The following is a 24,827-nucleotide window of genomic DNA, read 5'->3' as shown; positions in this document are numbered from 1 at the left end:
CCTAAAACCAATGCAACTACAACAGACAACAAAAACATCTCCATCTGTGCTCCCTGCTTTACAGCTTAACTTGTGCACAATAAACATTGCTGCTTACTCACTTGTGTAAGTCTTTCAATGGAAACAAACACAATGTTTTCGAGGCACGTTATAGTTGTTAAACCATCAAAAGAGATCAGTAGAAAGATGAGCATGAACAGCATTTAAACACAGTGAGCTTACTAAGCTGCCAGCTTCAGTCCCAAAGTATGCTTTCTAAGATCAAGAATTTCACAGTGTTGGCTTGATATTTTTCTCCCTGACAGCAAACGTAGTCTTCCACCCTATTCTAAATATCAGTTTCTACTTCACAAACCCCAGTGATAAAATCTAATAACAATATTAATATATTAAAAATATATTCAGAAAAATTTAAGCGCAATTGCAAATGCTTCCTAATTTCATGTTACCATCTATTTTCATTCTAAATCTATAAAATATGAATCATATGCTGGTGGAAGAACTACAATTTACTTGCAAAGCAAATCACTAAGTTCCTTTCATTATTACTAACTTCAGCATGGAAACGTTCACTAGAAAGTAAAAAAGAAACAAAACCCCACAAAAGGAAAAAAATCCACTTCGAAATAATTCAGGGTGCATCATGAGTAACGCAAACAAGAGAAGGTAAGTTCCTGCATTGTACAAGAATCTACATAGTCTGGATTTGGGACACTTACCTCTGAGGAGGTATTCCCTATGGAATAGATCCACGGGAGAGCTAACTGATTACTGGAAAGAGGGTCTTAAGCATGAGGACAAAACGATGGTATTTTTAACATTCTGGGGGACACAAGAGGGCAGTAGAAATTGGGAAAAGAGGATGCTTTAAAAAGTAAACACCAGAAATAATTTCAAAACTAATAATCTTATTCAGAAATGCATATGGAGTGTTGTGTGTTTTTTTGTTTATTTGGTTGGTTTTGTTTGTTTGTTGGTTTTGTTTGCTTTTTTGTTTTGTTTTGGTTTTTTTCCTTCCTTAACATGATTTGCACTGAGTTGCATTGGCTTTTTCACTTCCTTATTCTACCAGATTTGCACATCCAATGTTCTGAGGATTTCTACTTCCAGTATTTCAGAAACATTAATTAGTTACGTAAAAAGTGCAAGAATGATCCACGGTAACATAGATGGACGATAGCAGATCTGGCTGCAGAAGTCTCCTTCAAGTTCCAGCCCTGTGCCCCAGCTCTTGCCCGAACCGCCTTGCCAAAACAAATTCACTCTATTATTATTAAATGAATATATCAAGTATTAGACATCACACATGGAGGGGGTCTGTGTGTGTCTTGCTTCACGATCCAAATTTAGTCTTTCACAAATTTCAGAATTATTTTGGCATTTAGTTAAAAACATTCAAGATGGTAACATTTCTACAAAACACTACAAAATTCAGAGAAATATGAACTTATTTCACTGTCTTTTTGTTTTTATTAGAACACCAGTAAATTTGGCAAGATTTCTTGTTAAATCAACACTTATTTTTTAATCTTATGGGTCTATTCATCTTCTCAGGTTAACAGCATTCTTCGTTTATTTGTCTCATTACATTATGCCAACAATACTATGGCATTTGTAGAATCACTTTTTTCCTGATGTTTTTTCTTCAGCTCTTGCTTCTAAACAATCTAAGTAACTTTTCAACAATATCTGGGCAAGTTTATTACTAATTCTGTGGACAGCCATAACATCCACATAAGACTGCATGTTTTAGTTTTTTAAGTATCACAAAATAAAAAGCGCTGCTTTAAAAAAAAATCAATAAGGACTTACAAGTAAGATTTTTTTTTTCTTTGCTCTGTAAAACGGAATATAGAGCTTGAAAGTTTTACCTGTGCTGACAAATGTCATACGAACTGGACTTTCCATAAAGCTACACATATCCTATCGTCACATATAATTTACTGTTGTAAGATCGGAAAAAATGATCCTCAAAGGAACAACTAGTTAACAGATTTTAACAGAAAAAAAATTATCTCTGGTGATATGATTCACACATTTCAAAATTTAATTTCTTGATCAATGCTTAATAAAAAGAAATGTAATCCATTCAGTGTAAGACAACTGCTGGATCATAGAGAAAATAAATGTAAAATGACTATAATTATCACTATACCACACAGTGACTATTACTGGGTCCAAAACATATCTTCCTGCTTCATTAGGAAAACTAAATCCCTATAATCATTTTCACCTCGCCAAGACATTTTTAATCTTTGCAGTGAAGAGAGCAGACACTTCAAAAAGTAGGTCACTTTTTTTTTTTTTTTTAATTCAAGCAATAGACTGGAATTTCAGGTATAAAACCTGAGCTGAAAGTTGCTTTAAGTGATAGTATAGAATCATCTGATCTCCCTTTAACAAGCTTTAAAAATAATTTCCAGAGAATAGACGGGTGGCTGGGAGTATTTTCTACCATGTATGAAGCCTCACTGAGGCTTCAGGCCTCAGAAAGAGAGAAACAGATTACAACGTCAGAAACAATTGGAAGATTTATCCTGTGGAACAGGAAATCTCAACGTTACAATATAACTCTACCAGCCAAACTATAAATATTTAACATAATCTAAACATAGCAGTATGAAGCTTAGTGAAGGCTACACTGAAAGGAAGAGTGAAATTCTCTGCTCACTAGGTTGTACGACTGCTTGCTGTTGTGCAAACAGACCCACAGAAGATCAAGCAAGTCTTAGTTCTGTTCAGTAATGAAACGGTAGCTGAGGGGAAATGACCTTCTCCTGTCAGCGTGAGTGATGTGAGTGATTACTCTTCGTACTCCCATCATTTGGGCTTTACAATTTAGAGACAACAGTGCTTGTATATGACAGCCTGTTTGATCCAACACATGTAACGTGAGTATGATTTTGTAATTGTCACATCTAGCTAGTGGAATATCCCTGGTGATTTTTAAGTCATGAGCATGCAGAGGCAGAGGTAGGAGGGAACCTCAGTATCAAGCTTCCCAGATCATCCTGTCATGTGTTCAGCTAATCTACTTTTATAAGCCATCCCTGCAGAAGATTTCTCCATTTTCCTAGGCAGCCAGTTTCTTCTCAGTATCCTAGTAATCTGAAAGCACTCCTGGATAGCTACATCTAAAAATAAGTGCAGACACTGTAAAGAGCGCTATTCATTCCAATCAGTTTCTACCAGACGCATTATGATGAACAATAATCAGCTTTAATTATTGACAGCAGTTCATCCTCTTGGTTGAAAGATTTTGCTTCACAAAACTAAAGTCTAGTGCCATCACCACTAAAAAACCTTGATCTTGAGCCTAAATAACTCTTAGCTCATAAGCAAATACATGTGTAATTTAAGAAGGATTTTCAGAAAGGGTAAGTAAACAATGGAGATATCAAAGGAATCAACTGAAAGGATCTCTGCATTCTTACTGTATGTGGTAGTTCTGCAACCCTACACTAAACTTAGAAATGAGATTCTTCCAACAGGAAGGCTGTCAGAGCTTCTAGAATACTCATGGCTTTCTGTTCACATTTTCTGAAGCAACAGCACAAGAAATTCCTTCCACAGCTTTAACTGAAAATACTTTCAAATCTCTGTGAGATCAGAGTGATTAGAAGTCTGTGTAAGAAATAGAAAAACCTTTAAAAATCATATGGAGGGAGTTAAGTCAAGTGATTGTATTTGAAAAAATACTGAGACTTGGAAAGCATGATACCAAAAGCAGAGAAAAACTTTGGAGCATATGAACATGAAGCAGAACATAATATACATTTGGGTGGCAAATACAAAGGCATCTATCATCCTTTTTACACCCGTTTGTTCAGACCCTGTGAGTTTGATGCATATTCTAAACATTAAACACTAAAGAAGATGGTACCATTTATATGCCAAGAATTAAGTAAGAACATAAGCATTAGTAAAATGTAGGCAAACATGAAGTCAGTAGAAAAATGTTTAAAAGTAATTTAACAACGTGGCAACTACCTGGAACGAATTAAAGCTCAAGCAGTGATTCTGAATGTCTGACATTCTATTACTATCATCAATGTATAAAACTGGAAAATAAATGACTCACACACAAACCTTTTAAATAAAATACGAAGGTATAACAAAAATGAAAAACTAATAATTTTTACTATTGATCAGAAGGTAACACTTAAAATGAAGCTGTAAGTACTTCATCTAGCAAATGTGTTATTACCATAGGCAGTTCAAAATCTGATTCTGAAAAACCTGTACAACACAAGTTTTTAACTATACCCATTTAACTTTGTACGACAGACTGGTCTGCTCCCGCTGACGTCCTTCAGCTATTTGAATACGCACCACATACTTTGCTATATTATACTATCACGAACAAAATAAATGTTTTATTTATGAAATCTAAGCTCAGAAACCTCAGACAAAATATAAAAAAATATAAATGAGAACTGTGTTTGATAAAAGGGCAACATAATTCATTAATATTGTAGGCCTATTCTTTTCAAATACACCTTGTATACACATTAAGTTAAATTAGAATAAAAGACTCCCTGCTAAGAAACATACTCACCCTTTAAAATATAGTCTGTTAACAAGCTTGGCACTTTCTCGCTATCCTCTTTCATAGCATGCAGGACTAAAGTATGGAAAAAAAAAATCAGATATTTAGTCATAAATGAAAGACAACACTCTCAAAAGAAACACCATGGAGCTGTTTCAACTACTCATAAGGATATTACTACCAGATTAGTAAGAAAAATCCTAACTGGAATATGAGAAGATACAATGAGACCCATCATATCTCCACCTTTCACTTGTGTAATTCTCACTGAACTCAACAGTAGATGGATGCAAGAGATCCATTTTACGTGGTTAATTATTACAGTAGAATGTCATCAGTTGTAATAACAAAAAAGCACCTCTTCCCTATGAACAAGTCTCTCCAAAAGAAAGTCATCACATCCAAATCTAAAACGTGCTAACAAGTACTGGTGAGTTGGAAATCTTAGGAAAAAAAATACACTCCATTACTTAGTTTATTTCCTTGGTCTTCATCCCAAACCATGGAAAAATGACACTTATCTTTTTCAATAACGACATTGCTGTGAATGATCTGATTAAAATGTTGGTGTTTTTTCCCCCTGAAATGGTGAATGTTAGCACCTATAGCTTAGAAAAATCCTAAATACATTATTGAATTTGGCATTAATGTAGAATAATGCCAAAATGGCATTTTTGTGACTTATATCAAGCCAAAATAGTCCATCCTTGCATATTTCTGAAGAAGGAAAAATATTTGGACTAGCTGAACTTGACACATATGAGCTTGTCCTTTACTCCATGAGCAACACCAATGACAATCCTTTATGAAGTGCTCTGGACAGGACTGAAAGAATCAAAAGTATTATACTGAATAACAGTGTTTAATAAACACTAAATTCCTCATATAAGACTCTGAACTCAAAATATAATGAGTTTTATTTCAATTTTTATGTTGAAGTAAGACACTAGTCTTCATAGCTACAGAATAATACACAGCTTTGAAAGAAAAACCCACCAAACAACCCCAAACACCTGCTTCACTGTCTGCCTTAACAACAGCGGAGTGATTCAGAAATCTACAACTGAGTCACAGGATGAAGTTCCAACCAGCCCACACAAGACAATACTGTTAATACTCTTTACAGTGCATTTGTACAAGACATTTTGTTAATCAACTGTCAAAACCCACAAAACGTTTTCGGGAGGCTTTAACCTCTCTCTGCTTTATATAGAATTTTGGAGAATATTTTCAAGTGAAATTTAAATATGGCAACATGATATAATTTCTCTGCAGAGTAAATATAAAATGAAAAATCCATTTGTCACAGAATAATATGAATTACCAGCTAAGAGTGCCTACTGCAGAAAAATAAAGGGAATTCAATTCCTGCTAAAACATTTTGTTTATGCCAGAATTTGTATAATATTTATTTTCTCTTTCCAGGAAACAACCAATGAGCCTTTTATCTTCCCTCAGCCACCTGTGAAATCGCAGACCTGTGCTGCTGGAAAGAACCTTAAGACGTAGTCAGATCCAAAGCCCTGCATGAGATCTGATAAAATATAACACATTGACGCACTCTACCATCTATTTTTAAACTGCTCCTATAAACCGCAAATGAAGGAGATGCCACTGACTCCCAGAGATGCTCTGCTGTATTTAATCACCTCAATAATTAATTTAAAAGAACCCAAACACTTATTTTTTCATGCGAATTAGAATTTTTTAAAAAAAGGCAACCACAAACCAAACAGAGGACTTAGAACTTATAAATAATTTTGAGGATCTGGCCTAAAAAGATGTGAAGAAAGGGGAATTCAAAGCACTGTCAAAACTCTGTTTGGTTTATACCTCCTAATTATTAAAATTTATTAACAAAAAACCCCAAAACAAAGAAGCAGAGAGAAGCAGGCTATTTTAAAGGCTACCACATGTAATCACCATACAACTACTTATTTGTACCAACATCCATTCCAGTTTTTGAAAGTCATTACAATAACGTCAATAAAGCACAGCAGTTTAAACAAACAGGGACATATCAGGTACTATAAGACAGTATTGCAAAACTCCATGACATGCAGGATTTTCCATAAGGCCCACCTGTTGAAATAACGTGAGACTATTTACTTTCTGATACATGCAAGTTTCTAGCCTCCAGGGTTTCAGGGAACAACTAGAAAACAAACAGGCCTTAAAGGCTCAGAGAACAAGACTGGCCAAAATGTATGGCTACAAATCATGCAACTCTACATGCATGCCACAGAGTAAGGGGGAAGAGATAACTGTATGGATTCCTTGGTTTTGAGCAACCACAGTTGAAAATACAAAGAGGAAAGGATCACTGGGAAATATTAATATACTCACTTTTGGTTAATGTTTGAAGATCTTCAACAGATGGGGGTCCATTTTTCTTCTCATAAGGAATGACAGTTGTTAAGTACTGTCAAATGAAAAACAGAGTTACCCGACAGTCCTTTCATGCAATGTCTGTTGCTTGCATTTTATTTTGCAAAAACTGTAGCACTTTAAATTGCTAGTCACAAATAAAAGCTTTTCAAAAGATCGTATTTCACAGGAGATCAAGATTCTACCTTTCCTATCCTGAAGCTTTTACCACAGAAGCCAACTTCTATTTTTTTTTCCAAATTATGTGATCACTTCAGAAGTCATGCAGCTACACACTGAAAAAAAAATTTAAAAACTTGGAGCTGTTTACAGTAAAAAATTTCTGTGAGGTTTCTTCCTCAGAGCCTATCCACACCAGTAGTAAAATCTTTCCTCTTGTCCCTCCACAAGTCAGCCAGAAGTTCTTCAAGTATTCAAAGTACTTCATACAATCAAATAAAAGCTGAAAGAACAACATTCTCATCACTTCCTCTCGAACAACACTTTAAATGCAGATGAACAATTTTTAAACTTGGCTCTTAAAAAAAAGAGTACAAATATCATGCAAGTGTCACCAGCTGTATGCAAATCAGAAAATAATTCTTTCTTTCCAGGAAGTACATTAAAAAATATAAAGAAAAAAAAAAATCAGGTAAATGTTTATGTTGCCTACAAATAACCTGGGAAACTGATAACAGTCAGCTTTTTAAAGGATTACAGAGTACAACTGATACAGGTGACTTAAGTAAGGTGTTCAGGTATACAAAAGTGCACTAACAAGTATTTGGGAAAATAAAAAAAAAAAAAAATCTTCAAATTCGGCATACGTTGTATTTGAACAACCTCAAAACAGTCATAGGATTTTCTCAGTGACTGGTTAACTCTTGCTAAGAATGTGAAAAATTCCAAGGATTTTGACAGATCAAAGAGCATTGCCCAGTCCCAGCTCTTAAGGTGATCTATAGTCCTCTGTACAAAGAAAATCAGGCTGCTCCACAGTCCACAGTCAGGTGAAAATGAAAACAGACAACTTTTGCCTTCTGATGACATACACTGCCAACCGAAAGGAACAATGCAAGCCTAATTAAACATAACGGCCCACGATTTGGATTTTGATTTAAATTCTCAGTTTTAACAGTCGAGTGTGCTAACAGATTGTTTCAAGCCAGCTCCACTTTTGTTCTACTTCCTCTTTACTGAAATCTTTCATTCCTGCCAACTTTTTTTTTTAAAAGCAAAAAATTTCTGTAATCTTTCAGGATTTTCACACTTGCAGTGCAACCAAGATGTATTTTCAAATTCTTGAAGTAACCTTGTTGCTCTTTTATTAAATGCATTTTGTCCACATCTTACTTTGCAGCCTATATGAATGTATATTTTCCTGAATGAAAAAAGCTTCCTGAAGTCTCCCTCAATTCAATTTTTAAGACTTTAACAGGACCTTTATTCTGGGTTAACAGCTACAAGGCAGCAGGGAAAGCAACCCTCTATCATTCAACTTGAGAGATGTCTGGTTCCCCACGCAACAATCAGAAACCACATTTCATATGAGGTCTCCCCCTCTCCTAGTAGCAGTTTGGCAAGAGTCAAGTGTAACTCAGACTCTGGTGAACAGGTTCACTTTGCAGAAGGAGACCCGAGTGTTGCCAAAGGCAGCTATAACCGTTGCCATGTTCAGAGCGGGATCGTGCGCCCCACGCTTACCACATCCTCTGCCTGAAAGCCCAACAGACCCGGTTCTGTGTCACTTAAGAGAACCTGTTGGACGGGATGTACCAACACCTCATCAAGACCTTATGCAAACAGAGGGAGCTTTGCTCCCTCCCTTTCCCTTTTACATCGTCTCACATCCACTTAGCACAGCAAAGTATGCAAGGCTTCCTAGGAAACAGTCCATCTTCAATTTGTTTTCCAGCAGATGTAATCAACAGGTATCATCATAGAACTGCACTCTTACTAAAATTACCAGAATCAATAACTAGACATAAGGCTGTTAAATCTGTAAATGCCAGAGACGAAAATAGATCTGCCAACTCAGAAATCAGATCTCAGGCTGTCATTTCCAGCCTTCAGAACTAAGTAACATTGTACCCTTTACCTAGACAATTACTTATTAGGGCATGTTTCACTGGACCAAACACTAATTTCTTTCTTAGTTTCCAGAAATCATCTTGTTTTTCTCATCAATACTTTGCTGCTGTAATAATAAATTTCTATAATAGGACTATAAAAACTCACTCCCTGATTTGCTGTGAGAAGGACAACATTACGCCAAGGAAGAAAAAACAACTAAAGTGTTGCTTACTGACATGAAAGGTGTTAAGTCTACTGTGACCTCTAAATTTTTGAAGCAGATTTGACAATACGATAAGCAGCAATTCCCACTGCAATTTGTAATCACCCATAAAAAGCGTTAGATATGCCTAAATATCGAGATGAAGATGATTATCTTGAATTTTCTTCTGGAAACATGATCACAGAAAGAACTACCGATATCTCTGTGGCTTTTATGCAGTTGGTGTTTTTTTCCAACTGCATTATCAAATGGGAATAGGGAGTTACCACTGGAAGTTTATCTTTAAATATTGAAAAAGCCCAAGTAATATTCACTTTTGTCTCCAATACACACAGCAAAAAAACGACTAAAATTTTAAAAAGGAAAGTAGCCACTATCAGAGTAATATTATCCAGAAAAAGGTGGTAAATATCATTAAAATTGAGGACTGACAAGAGTTCTGAAGTAACTGTAGAAACTTGTCATAAACTTTATGTTGTGACTCTATGTGTATGAACTTCTGCCTTCTGAGTTACACCAAAAATTGTCTGTCCTTGCATTTTTTTTGAGCACAACTCCAAATTATTAACTCTTCCCTGCTAGCAGAAAACACATGAGTTTGAGTTTTTAAAGACAATACACCCTGAAAACACACACTAATATTCTGAGAGTAGTACTAAGCAACTGAGCATCTGATACTTTTTTTAATTTTGCAACTGCAATAAGATGACACCAATATTTTGAAAGCAGGGCCAGGGTCTGGTAATAGGACAAAAACCAACCAAACAAATAAAACCCCAAACAAAAAAACAAATGCCACAGAAAAATGGATTTCCATGACTAAATCAGAAAAGAGCTGGTATCTTTCCTACATTTCTCCCCTATTTTTCATTTTAAGTCCTTATTATTTCCACGATTGGCTGTAGGATACAGGAAGGGAAAAAGAAACCCCATAGCGCTGCTAACAAGGATATAGTATAAGATAAATCAGGGGACAAGTATGACAAACACTAGTAAACTAACTCAAAAAATGACTGGAATAGCTATTCAGTGTTACTGTTAATATATGATTATGCTATTTATGTCTAGAAAGTTAGGAAGCAGTCAAAGAAAAAAAAAGGTGCATTTGAACAGATATGTGCAGTCTTAAAACCAAAGCTAAACATGTTCACTTTATGAAAACCCATGATAATTAAAGTAGCTACAAATACAGGTAATCAGTTGTAATTTATTATTAAATGGTAAAGATAGTAAAGGAAAAAAACAAACCAAACCAAACCAAACAACGAACCACCACAAACAAAACAAACAGCAGAGCTATTACTTCACCAGTATTGAGACAGAGTGATAAGAAGATGCATGTGCTCAGGATCCCCAGAGCTGGGGACAAATAGGTGGACCTCTGTATTCATGAACTCTCATACACAGACCTTGCTTGAGAGAGTAAAGCTATGATTTCTAATGTCATCATTCAGGAAGGAATTGAGAGTTGTTTCACCTCCTGAACTCCTCTGCAGGACACTCCAGCCATCTTCCAGACAAAAGCCTAATCGGCCATGACTTCTAAACTACCAGGCAGTTTATTGCCTCAACAGACATCCCACCAAGAGGAAAAAAAAAAAAAAAAAAAAAAATCTATATCTCTATATCTATATATATATCTATATCTCTAACACACTCCTCTCTGACACAAATGCATAAACTATAGTGGGTGGGCATGCATTAAGTAATGTGAAATACCAATATTTCGTAATGTGTGCCCAAAGCCTAAACAACAGCACAAGCACTGGCACTTTACCAAATTACAGACTGCATTTAATAAAATACACATTACAGTTCTGAAATAAACAACTAAGTATTACTTTGAAATAAAGCACAAGAATCTTGCTACTTAGGCGTATGTAACATCTACAGTGACACCCAATGAAGCTGGGTCTCTGTGCTGTATATTTCAACATTTAAATAATCAATGAAAAGACACAAACTAGCCTATGGCATATGTATTTTCTATCAGCAATCTGCATTGCACTTATTCGGCTGCTTTTAACATCATGCAGTTTTCAAAGGCAAAAAGACAACATATAATAGAGTCCATGCATTTTCCAGGTGCTACTCTGTTTTTAGATATATCAGCTCTGAACTTTTGAGGAAAAAAGAAAACAAAACCTTTTTTCAGTTGGAGAAATTACTCAAGTCCTTAATACTGAAATGTTATGTCTAACATGATACATATTCTTCAATTGGATATTAGATTTTTACAAACATGCAATGTATGTGAAGCATGCATTACGCCCAAACAGACTTTTAATCTAGGGTAAGAAATAAGGGTTATTATTTCAGTGCACCAGGATATCAAGTCCTGACTGCCTCGAGCTGTTGAGGAGAGGGGCTGTAGGCTCATCAGAGACCTGAGGCAGACAAAGAGTACTGATTCCAACATTTTTGTCCTATTTTTTCCTGTCTCAGCATTTATCTTTAACTACCATCAATTTTCAAGATCTCGGCTCCTACCGAAAGTGCAGGCAAAGAATGAGGAAAAGAGAGAAGATAGCCCAGCACCTGTTTCTCTCCACCTGAGTTTCCAAACGTGTGGCGGAAGCCATTCTGTATGACATTTGAGATCCCTTCCATGCTGAAGCGCTAAAAGTAGTGAAAACATAGCAGAAATAAAAAAAGGGACAGAGAAAAGTTCAGAAGACTATTAAATCAGCATTTATCAAGACTATAAAAGATGAATGACAAAGACAAGCTCTAAGATGTATTTCAGCACATTTTTATTTTTTCATTCACCTACTTAGTATTTATAATTAAAAAGCAAACCTTATAATGGCAGTTAAGCAGTATATCTACATCAAAATTTAAACAAGCAGCGTTTTCACGCTGCAGACCCAACAACCCAGGCTTGCCTTTCAGGCTATTTCATTTTGAAAGGTAAAAAAAATATTATTTTTGAAAGCTTAGTTCACAGTACAATCTCATTTAAAATCTGTGTTTGAGCAATGTACTTTTACAGACACTATACCAATTTTTCAGATTTTAAGCACCTACTAGACACACTGTTCAGAGGCAGTAATCTTCAGCTCTACCTCTTTAAAACATTTTATGCTTCCATGCTTCCCTTTCCACAACTGAATCAACAATTGGTAGATAAAATACACACAATTAGTTAATAACGCACCCATATTAATTTCAAGCTCCATTACACAGAATCACAGAATCTAAATAAAGGAAAATTAATATATAATCCAATCACAGTTTTTTCCTTGAACTTTGTAATTCACTTCGCTTGCTGGAGAAGACAAGTTAAAAAAATAATCAAAATAATTTTGATGTTTAGCATAATATGTAAAAATCAGCAACCTACAAAAACGTAAGAAACTAACTGTCAAGCTGCTGACACAGTGCAGTGTGATGCGTGCACCTCAGCACGCTTATCTGAATGTATTTATTTATGGGAAGGGGAATGAAATGTGCTGGAATACAGTATTACTTTGCTTTCTAAAGCACAGTGAGGTCAGTAAATAGACACAGATGTTGCTAAAGCCATCTTAACTCTTTTAAGATATCCTGCTTAAATGAACTGGTATCTTCAAGCCCTGACTATTTTTAATTACTCCCTAGTTTGCCCTTGTGAGAGAGGTAAAACTTTTAGAAATCTAAGAAAGCGATTTATCCAAAGACTATATCAAGGACAAAGAATTAAAATCTTTATTTATTAAAATTCAATTATCGTATCTGAAGGAGAATTTATTTTTTTAGAGTATGACAACCCTACTTCCAAGCTTTGTATTTAAATGAGACATCATTATAGTTATAGCTAATAAAATCATTAATTTATACATCATTTATTAACAGAAACTCCCTCTTCAAAAAGTTACTGGAACATACTATCTGTAAGCACATTCTCAGCACTTCCTTAAGGAAAAACCCAAGGATTGTTGAAGGAAGGAGGCTTGCACCTCTTCTGGGAGAAGACTCTCAAATCTGTACTTGGTGACAGTGAAAGCAATTTTCAAAGGAACTGCACATATGCAGCCTATGGTCTTACCTGGGAGCTACTTTGTTCAATCACTCTCAGAAAGCAAACTGACACACGTAGATCTTGAAGCAACCAAATACGAAGATGTCTTATATTGGAACCACGTACGCTATACTTGAAAGCATCATTCAAGTCTCCAAACTTGCAACTGACCAGAATAGCTTATGAATCACTTGACTCAAGTTTCCAAACCAAACAATTATTTTTCTTTCCAGTTAGAATACCACTTTTTGTTTTTCCATGACTGAGGACCAAAAAGGAACACATTCGAACTTTTCACTGTGCTCTTGCAAAGGGATGACAATTTTGTATTGTTTTCTGGATATATACTTTCTCAGAGTTCCATTAAAACTTAGCTATGTACAAACTTTTCATCAGACAGCCAAGATCAGAACTCCATTTGGGTTACATCACAGGTATCTTACTCTTGTAAGTATAGAAGTAGATTCTGAAGAATGTTTCATTACAAATGTTTATTCCTCATGTTTGAAAAACAACCCCAAAAAATACTGATGTCAAACTGAAGTATTCTTTCTGAGACTTAGCCAAGATCTACAATACAATAACCACATTTTCCGCATCCTATACGGGACACTAAGAAATTCTAAAATTAACGTCCCACTTAAGTGATTTAAAACTATACTAGACAGTTAAGAAATAAAAAAAAATTGCATTGACAAGATAACAACCTAATTTATTTCATTCTCTGCCTCCTATTATTCAAACGCTGTTTGAAGACATTTTTCCTTTTGTTGCTATATTCTCTAAAGAATAAATCAAATTGTCTCCTCCCTGTACACCTGCACTACACTTTGGCCTCACTGCTGTCTCTTCTTGGACATAGTATGTCTGCCACAAATTTCAAGAGATCCAGTGTAAGACTTTTACTTTTTTCCTATCTAAAAATTAACATAGTCAATAAATATCTGTACAACTACACCAACAATAATACTGAATTTTCTGCAAGACTAACAGTGGTACACACATACTAAAACTCGCACAGTGAAACCAAACAGATAAATGAGTTTGCCTACTGACAATAGAACCCATGGCGGTACATTCAAAGACTTTTTTTTTTTTCCCAAGAAATGTATGCTAGTTCCAGGCTAATTTGCAAACAATAAAAAAATATTTGAGTACAAGAAGAGTAAAATGTTATATGACCTTGTGAAATAAATAATCGTGATAGGAAGTACCTAAGCCTTGTCTACAAATGAGGGCATGGAAGCAGGTGTACCAGGTGTACTTGATATAATCTATGACCACTACTTCCCATAAGGAAAAAAAAAAACCAACAACAAAAGCGACAACCACCACCAAAAAACCCTACCAAAACCCAAACCCAAACCAAACAAAAAGCAACAAACCAAAAATATTTTGAATGTATAAGTAGCTACAAAAACTTTCTTACTGTTCCAGGCATGTGACCTCTTTCTTGTTTGCCATTCTGAGGACTGCCATTTTTCAGCTTCTTTTTCTTCTTTGCTGTTTCTTTGTGTTCTCTCTGTTTGTTTTGTACTTCAATGAGGACAGAAATGAAGCTGTTTTTCACTTCCTTCTCAAACTCCAGCTCATCTCGTAGAGCCAACTGCTGTACCAGTTCCTCAGAATAATCCTTAATAGCAGTCTCAATTTCTTCTAGCAGTTCATTTAACTCAGCAACAGACAATCTTTTTACTCCTATAAATAATTCATGTAAAAAGTAATCTGTCAAGGTTTTAAGCATGAGAATAGTTGTGGGAATTACAAGAAAAAAGTACTCTGAAATTTTTCAAAATGAAAAATTCAATTCTAAAACTACACAGGATAAAAAATTATTCCTAAAGAATAAACACATCACAGGGGCAACTAGATTAGCAACACAAGGATGATTAAAGTTTCTTCTGATTTCTGAGAAATATGAGATAATCTGCAAATATGAAGAGCATGTTGTAGTTAAGGAAGCTGAAGTAACTACTGAACTTCTAATACTGACATCTCTGTTAACTATTACTTTCCACCTACACTCACTGCTCAAAGTAAAAGGTCTCTATATTCTCTGACACAACAATCAACACTGGCATTTCTGGAATCCTTGGATTTCTCACCTACAGTAATACAGAAACCATACTCTACAAGGGGAATCTTCTAGTGGATATTGCTAAGGTATGCATGCATATTCATAAAAGCTTGCACTAAGCTTTTATGATAATAATTTTAGATGCATTTAGTAGAAAAACCAAGAAAATCCTCCAAATTTTCTTCGTCTGGGGACTGTAGTCATAAGCATGGCCTTGTATTACCTGAAACAAAGACCTAGATCAAAATTAGCCAACAGGCTCATTTCAATAAAAAATAAGCCTTAATAGTTTTGAGAAAGCATGAGACTGATTTGGTCAAAGCTAAATCAGAAGCCTGTAAACTGTCAGTTTGGAAACAAAAAAACCCTCAAGGTTTGCATTCTAGAAGTACTGAGTCACGTGTTACCAAGAGTGAAACTATGACCAAGAAAAATGTTCAGAGGCTTGCTTGGGTTAAAAGTGTGCACATTTTCTGACAACCGCTTTCCATTCCCAATTAAGTCTGACACACCTAGGAAGCTAGTCTATGCCAAAGAACATAATTTTCATTGACATTTGAGAAACAGCCACTCCTGGTTACACTGAAGGGCACAACCTGTTTAAGGACACTGCGTAGATAATCAATGTAACCAAATAATTATGAACAAGTCTAGTAAATGTCATGTCTAAAAAAACTGTTATAAGGCAAAGTGGCTATGAACAAGTATTGAAAAATACAAATAAGGCCGTAAACTACAAAAAGTATAGCTGTTAGAAGCATCAAATGTAACAGGTGAAACGTGATTTTTCTCTCTTAAATTACAGCACAGAAAACTGATTGGAGAAAGCTCCTTGTCACTTACTAAAGAAAAAAAGCAGATTTTGAGAAACTGGTGAAGCAAAGTTAAATCATCTGCCGAAGTAACTCAAGGCACTGTGTAGTTAAGGCTGACCTTTAAACCATAAAGATGCAACAGACAAGATGAACTCCTGAGGCAAAGCAAAATAAATAGGAATGAAATACCAAGCAAGCTTGATAAGCTCCAAACCTAAGGACATATGCAACTGTCAGGGAAGCAAGAAGCCCTGCTGAGCAGGATACACATTGCTTTCATATTCCCGAAATTTATGTGTTAGACAGCTAAGAGTCCAACCACGAAAATGGGATCTCCTCCATAAATCTGAAGTGTAGCAGAAATTCTATGTCAAGTCACAGAAGGTCAGCCAGCTTTCTCAGTCTTCTACAGAATTTATATTGCTGACCCAGACTACAGGAAAGAAAGTACTAAACTTGGTAACACGGACCCAAGTAGGATCATCTAGCAAATATTCCTGGTGTTTCTATCACCTTCTAGAATTGATTTTGACAAATACACAGATGAAACAAATTTCCATCATGAAACTGATTAATCACAGGTATCACAGGTTTCCTTTACATACAATTCAACCTATTACAATCTAACTATGAGGGGAAAAAAAGGCAACAGTTGCCTTATTTTTATGTTACTGTATATCAAGATATGTTGCAGTGACTGAAACAGTATAAAAGAAACACCATCTTCTTAATTTACTGCATAGCTTTCAAGAGCCTTAGCTAATCTTCTCAAGAAAGTGTCTCACTTTAAAATATAGAAATTAGTAAAGTTTAATAAAAACAATCGACTTATCACTTTACCTACGAAGCGACCTCATTCCAGTGAATCAAGCTACAGCTTTAATTTGAAATTCTATAAAGTTTTAGTTTTATTCTGTTATGAAAGCTGACAAAGATAAGTCTTCTATTTATGTTCTAAATCTAGTTTATTTGTTTAGGGCATTTTGAAAATATTTTTGAATGCAGATATTTCATAAGAAGGACTTGCTATAAATTAAATACATGGGAAACCTAGCCTTTAAACTATTTGCAATAAGCATAAGAGCAAAATACTGAATAAATATCACTTACTCTCTTCATAGCTGTTGTTTGTACTGGATCTCTTGAGTGTCTGAATTTCCTGGGAAAGTATAGAGAGCCGATCTGATTGGGTGGGTGTTTCATCATCTTCTGGATCAGGCGATTCCTGCATCATTTCCTCTATTTCTTCAATCACCTTCAAAAAATGAAAATCCTTATGAAAACCCTCCTGAATGAAGAGAAGCAGTCTGCAATCTGAAGCAAAGCTGCTAAGAGCTAAAGTTTTGGGGTTTTTTTTAACTTTCAATTAGTGAAGATGCTGCTGGATGAAACTAATACCAAGACTGGATGGAAGAGAATCAACAAAATCATATTGACTCTTCCTTCTCTTCCTTCCTCTCTGAGAATAAGCTTACCTTTTCAAAGTAAATTGGTGATCCCATAACAAGCAGTGTGTTGAAACTACACAGTTATTTCTAGATGAAAATACACACGGTTCTCCTAAAGAGAACTGAACTAAAGAGTGAGCTGGAATATCTTCCCAGCGTATTCAGTTGAAAGAAAACAAACAACAAAAATCACTTACCACCCCACCCCCATTTCCCTACACTTCTATAAGAAACAAAACAAAACCCAAACCACACAACAGTATAGAAACAACTATATTTCTACAGGCTAAATTATTTACTGAACAGCTGAATAAACAACACATCAACTTCTACAGGTGTAAAAACTGTAGACAGTGCTGAGATCCACCTCGCAGCAAAAAAGAGCTGAAGCAGTTCAAGCAATCCTGTCTCTTGTACACTTAATGTTCATCGGAGTTCACAGCTAACCATTTAAACAACCAGAAAATATATTCTTGCTTCAGACACTCAGTTATTTGAAAGCTTAGTAGAAGAACTGTTGATCTGCTCTCATATTAGGAAAAAACTTCAAAGAATTCTCACTAACCACAAAGTCATGTGAAGATATGAATGGCCATACAGTCATGCTGGAAAACTACAAACTCTACAATAGCACCAACATTCTGAAAATACTTTTGCTTCTCAACACATATATTTAATTTAGTAGTACTTCTGATTAATTCATGGTAAGAAATGTATAAAGATTTGAAAGACCCTGGACTATCAATCTCATCTGAACCAGCAGAATACTTTTCAAATCTGAATGACATAGTAATATTTCACACATTATTACAACACTAAATAAAGAACAATCAAGAAGCTTAGCTATGGTTAACAGCAAGGAAGAACAAAAAATAATTACAGTCTAAAAGATACTACACCAACAACACTGTCTTTGCTGAACACTTTACCTGCTCTGCTGTGAAGAGTGGTTCATCATTAATGCAGGAAACAATGATAGAATGCATATCCAACTGTTCTCTCAGCTCCTCATCATCTGACAGGTCAAGGTTCAAATTATCATTTACCTAGAAAGCATGAAAATGTGTCTTTATACAAATATATATACGCACATCTGTATATGTATACAAATATAATACAGGTACCTGTATAAAAACCAAAAGCACAACTAATATTGAATTTTCAGAATGAAACAGATTCCTTGCCCATAATAATGGAATCAATGATTCTTTGCTGTCAAACACCTGGAAACTGAAGTATCTTAACAACTGAAATCAAAACTGCAATTGGAGAAAGTTAAAATAGCTGTCAGTCTTTAAAGTCTTTTAATATCCTCAGCATATAAAGACCATGTACACAATGACATGCAGATATCCACACAAAAGGCGGTCAATCCAATGTAGATATTTAAATCTTAAATGAAGGTAGACATTAGTCATTGTGGGGTGAAATCTCTAACATTACACAAACCTGTCATGTTATGTGCTTTTATAGTTCTACTTTTTCACATAAAAAAAGACACAAAAAATGTTGTTTTAAAAACCAGAACATGGTTATTACCTCAGATTATTTTCAAAATATGTTGTTGAATATCTCAGGGTCTTTTCAAAAAGAAACAGAAGCAATGTTGTTCCCACACATATAGCATCAAATTACACTCATCCTTCAAAACCAAAGATGTACATAGGGTAAAAGACAATATTTAAGTCCTCTCCGTATTCAGTCAGGTATATTTTACTCTCACACAGTGATATATTCTAGTTTATTTACACAGTTGTTTGTTTTTTCTGCATTTTGTCTATTACTAGATTTCAGCCAAACCAACCTAGAAAAGCCCTTCAGCCCCAAAAGCTGCAACCCCTAACTGTTGACATTTTGAGCTCAATCACTTTAACGGATCTTTGGGCTAATTTACAAGTCTTATAACTGGCTGTATAAAGTCCTTGGTCTCGCTACATCCGTTTCCAATTTTTGTTGTAATTCCTTCAATTTTCCCACTTTCTTCAGAAACATTAATATTTTTCAGATTCATTTTGAAGATGTTACTGATAACCCCAGATCGCTGGTCTGTAGAGGAAAACATACAGTTTGTGTTTTTTCAGACACTAGAATGAAGTCAAATGTCCACTTTTTTCCAGAATCCGAATTCCAATAACCGTTGTGTAAAAGGGCTCCACGGAGAATATCTGTTTACCTACTGCACATCTTTGACATTCTTTAATGTCTGTAGTCCTCAAATGTTTTTCCACATATGCAGGATTATGACAACTATGGGATAGTAAGCGAGGGTAAGAGTTTATCTAGAAGGAGGTTTGCTTCCCCTCCTGACATCTCCAGAAACAACATTTTGAGAGACTATGACAATACATTCTCATAATTTAGGCTAATAAACCACCTAAACCAGCCCAAGATACAGCTGATCCCAAAAGGACCACCTGACCTTCCACCCAGCCACATCCCATGCCTATTTCTGTCCTCACACTCCTGCCAGGGAACGACTTATTTAAAAGTAATCTAACAAAAATACAATAAGCAAGCTATTGCACAATCCTGTTTCTCGTGCCACTGTACACTTTCACTCAACTACTTTTTTCAGGCTGTCAGAGCCATATAGAAGAGTTCACAGATCTGTGATGTGAAGCAAGAAAGATTAGATGAATCAGCCTCATTCACCTTACATTTTTTCCTACTAAAAGAGGAAGAGAAATACTTAAAGCACAAGTTCAACAGCATATTATTAGTTTCAAACGCATCAAGAAAGTGTTGCTTATCTGTCAGTACTCATTGTAAGAAAGTTAAAACGAGCTACTAGATGGTCCATATGTGCTGTCACATATCCAGAAATACTGCTGAAACACAGAGAAATAGAAAAAAAGTATGTCAAATGCTCCCAGACAGATGGGCTTTAGATATCAAAAGGCATGCCAGGTGGAGTGAAAGCTGAAAAAACTTGAGACAGGTTTAATCCATAAACTGATTTTCTCTTTACTGGCAGCATACCTAAGATTTTTTTCTAATCCAGCAACACCACTTTACATTTTTTTAGTGTAGTTCCTTCATAACTTTCTGTGCAGGAGTTACAAAAACTATATTAAACATTTTGTATATTGTAACTAGTTCCTTGCCAAGAAATCCATCAGTCTTCCAGTCCATTTTTCAGTCACATAACAAGGTCACAGCATAGGGGGTAGTAAGTCTTTTTACTTTAAATGTAAGGATTTAATTATTCTAAAACCACTCAGAAGATATGAACAAACACTCTAATAAAAAATAGAATAAACACAAGTCAAATTCAAGTCATAATCATCAGACTCAATTTGAGAAAGTGAGTTCCAAGCTGACATCTTCCCCTGCTGAACCCTAAAGTATTCTCTTCAGCAGAGCAATCTTTGTTCCTGTCCCAGTAAAAAGTAGTTGTGGATTATATAATGGATGGCAGGAGTTACCATTAGCATTACCCTATTCTTGGGTTATACACACAGGTATTTTTACAACATAACTCAATTTCGCTATGTTTAAAGATAAGCCACTCATTTCCTCAGAAGACCTGGGAGATGGGAACTCTGCCTAGCTTTTCTTCCTGAAGCATTTTAATCCATTTTTAAGGAGATCAGAGGACACTTTCTATAAACGTCTCTGAAGCTCTTCATTCCCTGCTGCCTCCTCAGACAACTATTCTACCTGTTAAATAAGAAAAACAAAACAAACTCTTGCACTTCAGTGTATCCTGGGTCACCTTTCCTGTAAAAGAAGCCAGTTTAGTCTCCACCTGACTGCAGAATGAGACGAACTTAAAAAAAGTCCACACTGGAATTACTAAATGAGAGTACTTCTGCCTCTTTTCCTTCCTTACCCAGATTAGTGTCCAATGCGAAAGAGACAGTTGAAAGATTTTATGTGAAACACTTTCTCATTTTAGAATTTTTTCTGTCTTGGCTCTGGTTCTAATGAAACTAAAAACTAACCTATCTAAACTGAACCCTGCAAATATACATCAATGGTTGCTTGATTTTTTGATTTTTAAAAACTTCTCATGTACAATACCAAGCACTAAAAATATTTTCAGCCATTTAATAACAACACTCTTTTATACAAATGCAAAGTCTTTTATTTCCCTGCTGAGCATAAAAGATCCAAAAAGGGTATTTCTGCTGATCAGAACTTACCCCTTTTTCTGAAAGATTCAGTGTTGGCAAGTGCAAAGCTCTGGTGTGGGAAGACTTCCAGTCAACTGGCATTACATTACCATAATTATCAGTCAAAGCATTCCAAATCCTGGAGAGAGGAATAAAGGAACAAAAATGTAGGCCTTAAAACAAGCAGCAACTGATCAGCAGTAAACATATTTGTAATAATATATTTCTATCAACAAGTATTTTTTCATCCTTACATATTAATCTACAAGTTACTGAAAATATTTTATAATGTTTTGAAGCTACAAGAAAATGCTTTTTGATAAACATAATTTATTTCCCTTTTTAAACCAACAGTGTACAGGCAGTGGTAAAATAAAACAATGAGATGAAGAGGCAGCTTCATTACTAATTATATAACCACACTCAAAATCTTTTTGAGGGGTGGATGAGCCCTTCCTTTAATGAAATCTGAGCTCAGCTATAAATTCCTTTCCTAGTGTTGCTGTTTTCCTTGTCTTTTGCATGTTAAAATCACAAATTAGCATAGGCTGAGCAGCAAATTCTGAGACAAATCTTTTTTCTTCCCTTCCGTTTATCAGAGAATAATGAACATGCACAAGTCATACTAAAATTCTGCAATAATTCTGTTTTATTCAGAAATACTCTTGCTGAGCTTGGCCCACCAGTCTCGTCTACAGTTGATCTTGTGTCTACAGTGTACGACCTCTCTGGCTGTACCAGAGGCTTGCGTATGCGGCCCTATTCTGGGATCCCAGTTCAGATTTTGGAACAGAGCAGCCCTGTTAGCAGCAGGCCGCTGCCTGAGGTCGGCCAACAAACCCTGCCTCTAAGTGCTACACCGTGAGTGCCTGTTTGGAGCTGTTGCCTAGCTAGGCTCAGAGGAATGGCTGAGCCACACGCAGCCTCATCACTGCCCAACATGGCTCTGATTCAGTTGTCTAAACTTACCCCACTGTTTATACCATAGATATCTAGTCTTTTGCTAGGAGGGCTTTTCTTTCTTCTCTTTGAATAAGACAAACAGTTTTGTTACCTCAAAGTAAAACTGCAGGATTTTAATGAGGATAAACTGACTGAAACTTACTGTAAAATATCAACTATAAATACTTGTAAAATAACGTTAAAAACAGGGAGGCAGCATAGATCATAAACACGCTACTGCTCAGCGGAAAAAAAACCCCAAACAAACAATTATCACAATTGCAACCGGGATTCTGTTCTCCATCTGCTTTCCCTGCTTCCCATGTTTAATTTCGAACACGGCAACAGTGGGCATTTCGCAAAGCGCTAAACAAATATAACCCGCAGCCACTCTGGATTTCTGAACGGCCACTTTCCCTGGACACGCACTTCCCCGCCGGTTCGGGGAACAAAACCAGGAGGCTCCGTGTCAAACCTGCGCCGGGCGGGCTGAACGTGCCCGCCCGCCCCCGCCTGCAGCCCCGCGGGCGGGGAAAGGCTCCAGCTCCCGCAGCCCGCAAGCCACAGCGAGGCCCAGGGGCAGCGCTTTCGCAGGGCCGGGCCAGCGAGCCACGGAGCCCGCCCTGCCCCTCGGCTCCGCACCCCCGCCCCGGCTGCCCCCTCGGGCCGGGCCGGGCCGGGCCTCCCGCTCGGGCGGCCAAACGGCCGCCACCCCGTCTCCCCGCCTCCCGGGCCTGCACTCACTCGTCGTCCTGCAGGGCGCTCTGCTCCGTGAGGGGCCGCAGCGGAACGCGGCTCTCGCCGCCGCCAGCCCGGGCCTGCGACGGGTCAAAGCAGAGGGACAACCTCGCCCCCAAATCCCCACCGCCCCAGCCGCCTTTGTCACCGGCAGCCTCGGGACCGCTCCCCGCGGAGGGCTGGAAGCCCGAGAAGTCCTGCCAATCCCCCGGGTCTCGCTGCGAGGCCGCCGCCGCCATCGCTGCCACCGCGGCCGGAGACGCCGGCCCGCGCGCTCCCGGCCGTGCGCGCTCCCGCCTCCTCCCGCAGCTCGGGGCGCGGGGGCGAGGCGGGGGGGGAGGCGGGCCGCGTGACGGCGCGGGGCCGCCCGGCGGCCGCAGCGGGCGGGAGCGCGAGTGCGGCGGGAGCGCGAGTGCGGCGGGAGCGCGAGTGCGGCGGGAGCGCGAGTGCGGCGGGAGCGCGAGTGCGGCGGGAGCGCGAGTGCGGCGGGAGCGCGAGTGCGGCGGCACGCCGGCCGTGCCGCGCGGGCGCGGAGCGGCGGCTGCTCCGCGGCAGCGCCGAGGCGAGCTCGCGCCGGCGCCCCCCGCCTCCCTCGGAGCGGCGGACGGGGAGCGGAGCGGCGCAGCCCTGGCACCGCTCGCAGGGCGAGGAGTGGTGCTTCTGAGGCAGCGAGCAGGGGCTGTTCACCGGGGAGGGGAAAGGGGGACGAGGAGTGTTTGCAATAGTTTCATTGTAACCTGGTACCCTAGGGGTGGGCGGCTTTTTGACTCGTTTCTCCCCTCCTTCAGCCCCCTCATACATATAGAACTAAGTGTCGGAGAGACTTGGCTCTTAGCAGCACCGGCACTCCCATGCCCATCCTGTGCTAGCTTTGTATTTCATCCTTACGTGCAATAGCTGCTGGTGGGCTTTTTTTATCTAGTACTTTTTTTGAGCTGCGGTAAACTTCCGATATCCCAAAGTACATAGCCGGATTTTTCTCTGCTAACTTCTTGAATTTGGTTTCAGCCTCCTTTAAGTTTCTTTTCATACTTGGCGTTTGGAAAGAAACATAGCGGAAAATTCATTCCCTGTTAAGCATCTGCATGCCACTGAGGTAGAGACTTTCGCCGTATTCTACTCAGATACAGCTTTTTCAAGCTGACAAACCACAGTATACAAAGGCATTCCAAATGCGATCCTTTCTGACACTGCGAGTAGGGCAAAGGAGGCCAGGACTGCCTTTTGTGTTCAAATGTGGATGCACCATTGTTTTATACATCAGCACAATGATGTTTTCTGTTTCATTCTGATGAAAAAAATGTTTGCAGGCAGAATTTGAAGACGCTCTTCTAGAAGATATAGTCTTCCATAGCCATAGTCTTTGGAAGGAGCAAAAAGGCTGGAGCAAGTAACTAGCAAGGGAGAAGAAACTACTGGAAATTCAGCATATATAAATGTAAAGGGATGCACAAAAATACCCACCTATCCTAGTCAAAGT

At 37.6% G+C, this 24,827-nt stretch overlaps 1 protein-coding gene across 2 annotated transcripts in view; it reads right to left on the bottom strand.

Moving 5' to 3' along the window:
* Nucleotides 1-23,744, bottom strand: part of FEZ2 (fasciculation and elongation protein zeta 2) — a 30,417-nt gene extending 6,673 nt beyond the window's left edge. Inside the window, exons 1-8 of one of the 2 annotated variants that reach the window (XM_065631983.1) lie at nt 23,354-23,744; nt 21,698-21,806; nt 18,482-18,598; nt 17,215-17,359; nt 14,642-14,910; nt 11,751-11,831; nt 6,896-6,971; nt 4,559-4,624 (exon numbers count right to left, since the gene is read on the bottom strand). In XM_065631983.1, coding sequence (XP_065488055.1) covers nt 4,559-4,624; nt 6,896-6,971; nt 11,751-11,831; nt 14,642-14,910; nt 17,215-17,359; nt 18,482-18,598; nt 21,698-21,806; nt 23,354-23,586 — 1,096 coding nt within the window. In that variant the 5' untranslated portion in view covers nt 23,587-23,744. The remainder of the gene's footprint in view (nt 1-4,558; nt 4,625-6,895; nt 6,972-11,750; nt 11,832-14,641; nt 14,911-17,214; nt 17,360-18,481; nt 18,599-21,697; nt 21,807-23,353) is intronic. The other variant, XM_065631984.1, reaches the window with a different exon arrangement.
* Between the last annotated feature and the right edge of the window lie 1,083 nt (nt 23,745-24,827).

This window comes from Caloenas nicobarica, chromosome 3, assembly GCF_036013445.1.
Source record: "Caloenas nicobarica isolate bCalNic1 chromosome 3, bCalNic1.hap1, whole genome shotgun sequence".
Taxonomy (NCBI): domain Eukaryota; kingdom Metazoa; phylum Chordata; class Aves; order Columbiformes; family Columbidae; genus Caloenas; species Caloenas nicobarica.
This window is presented reverse-complemented; position numbering and strand designations above follow the sequence as displayed.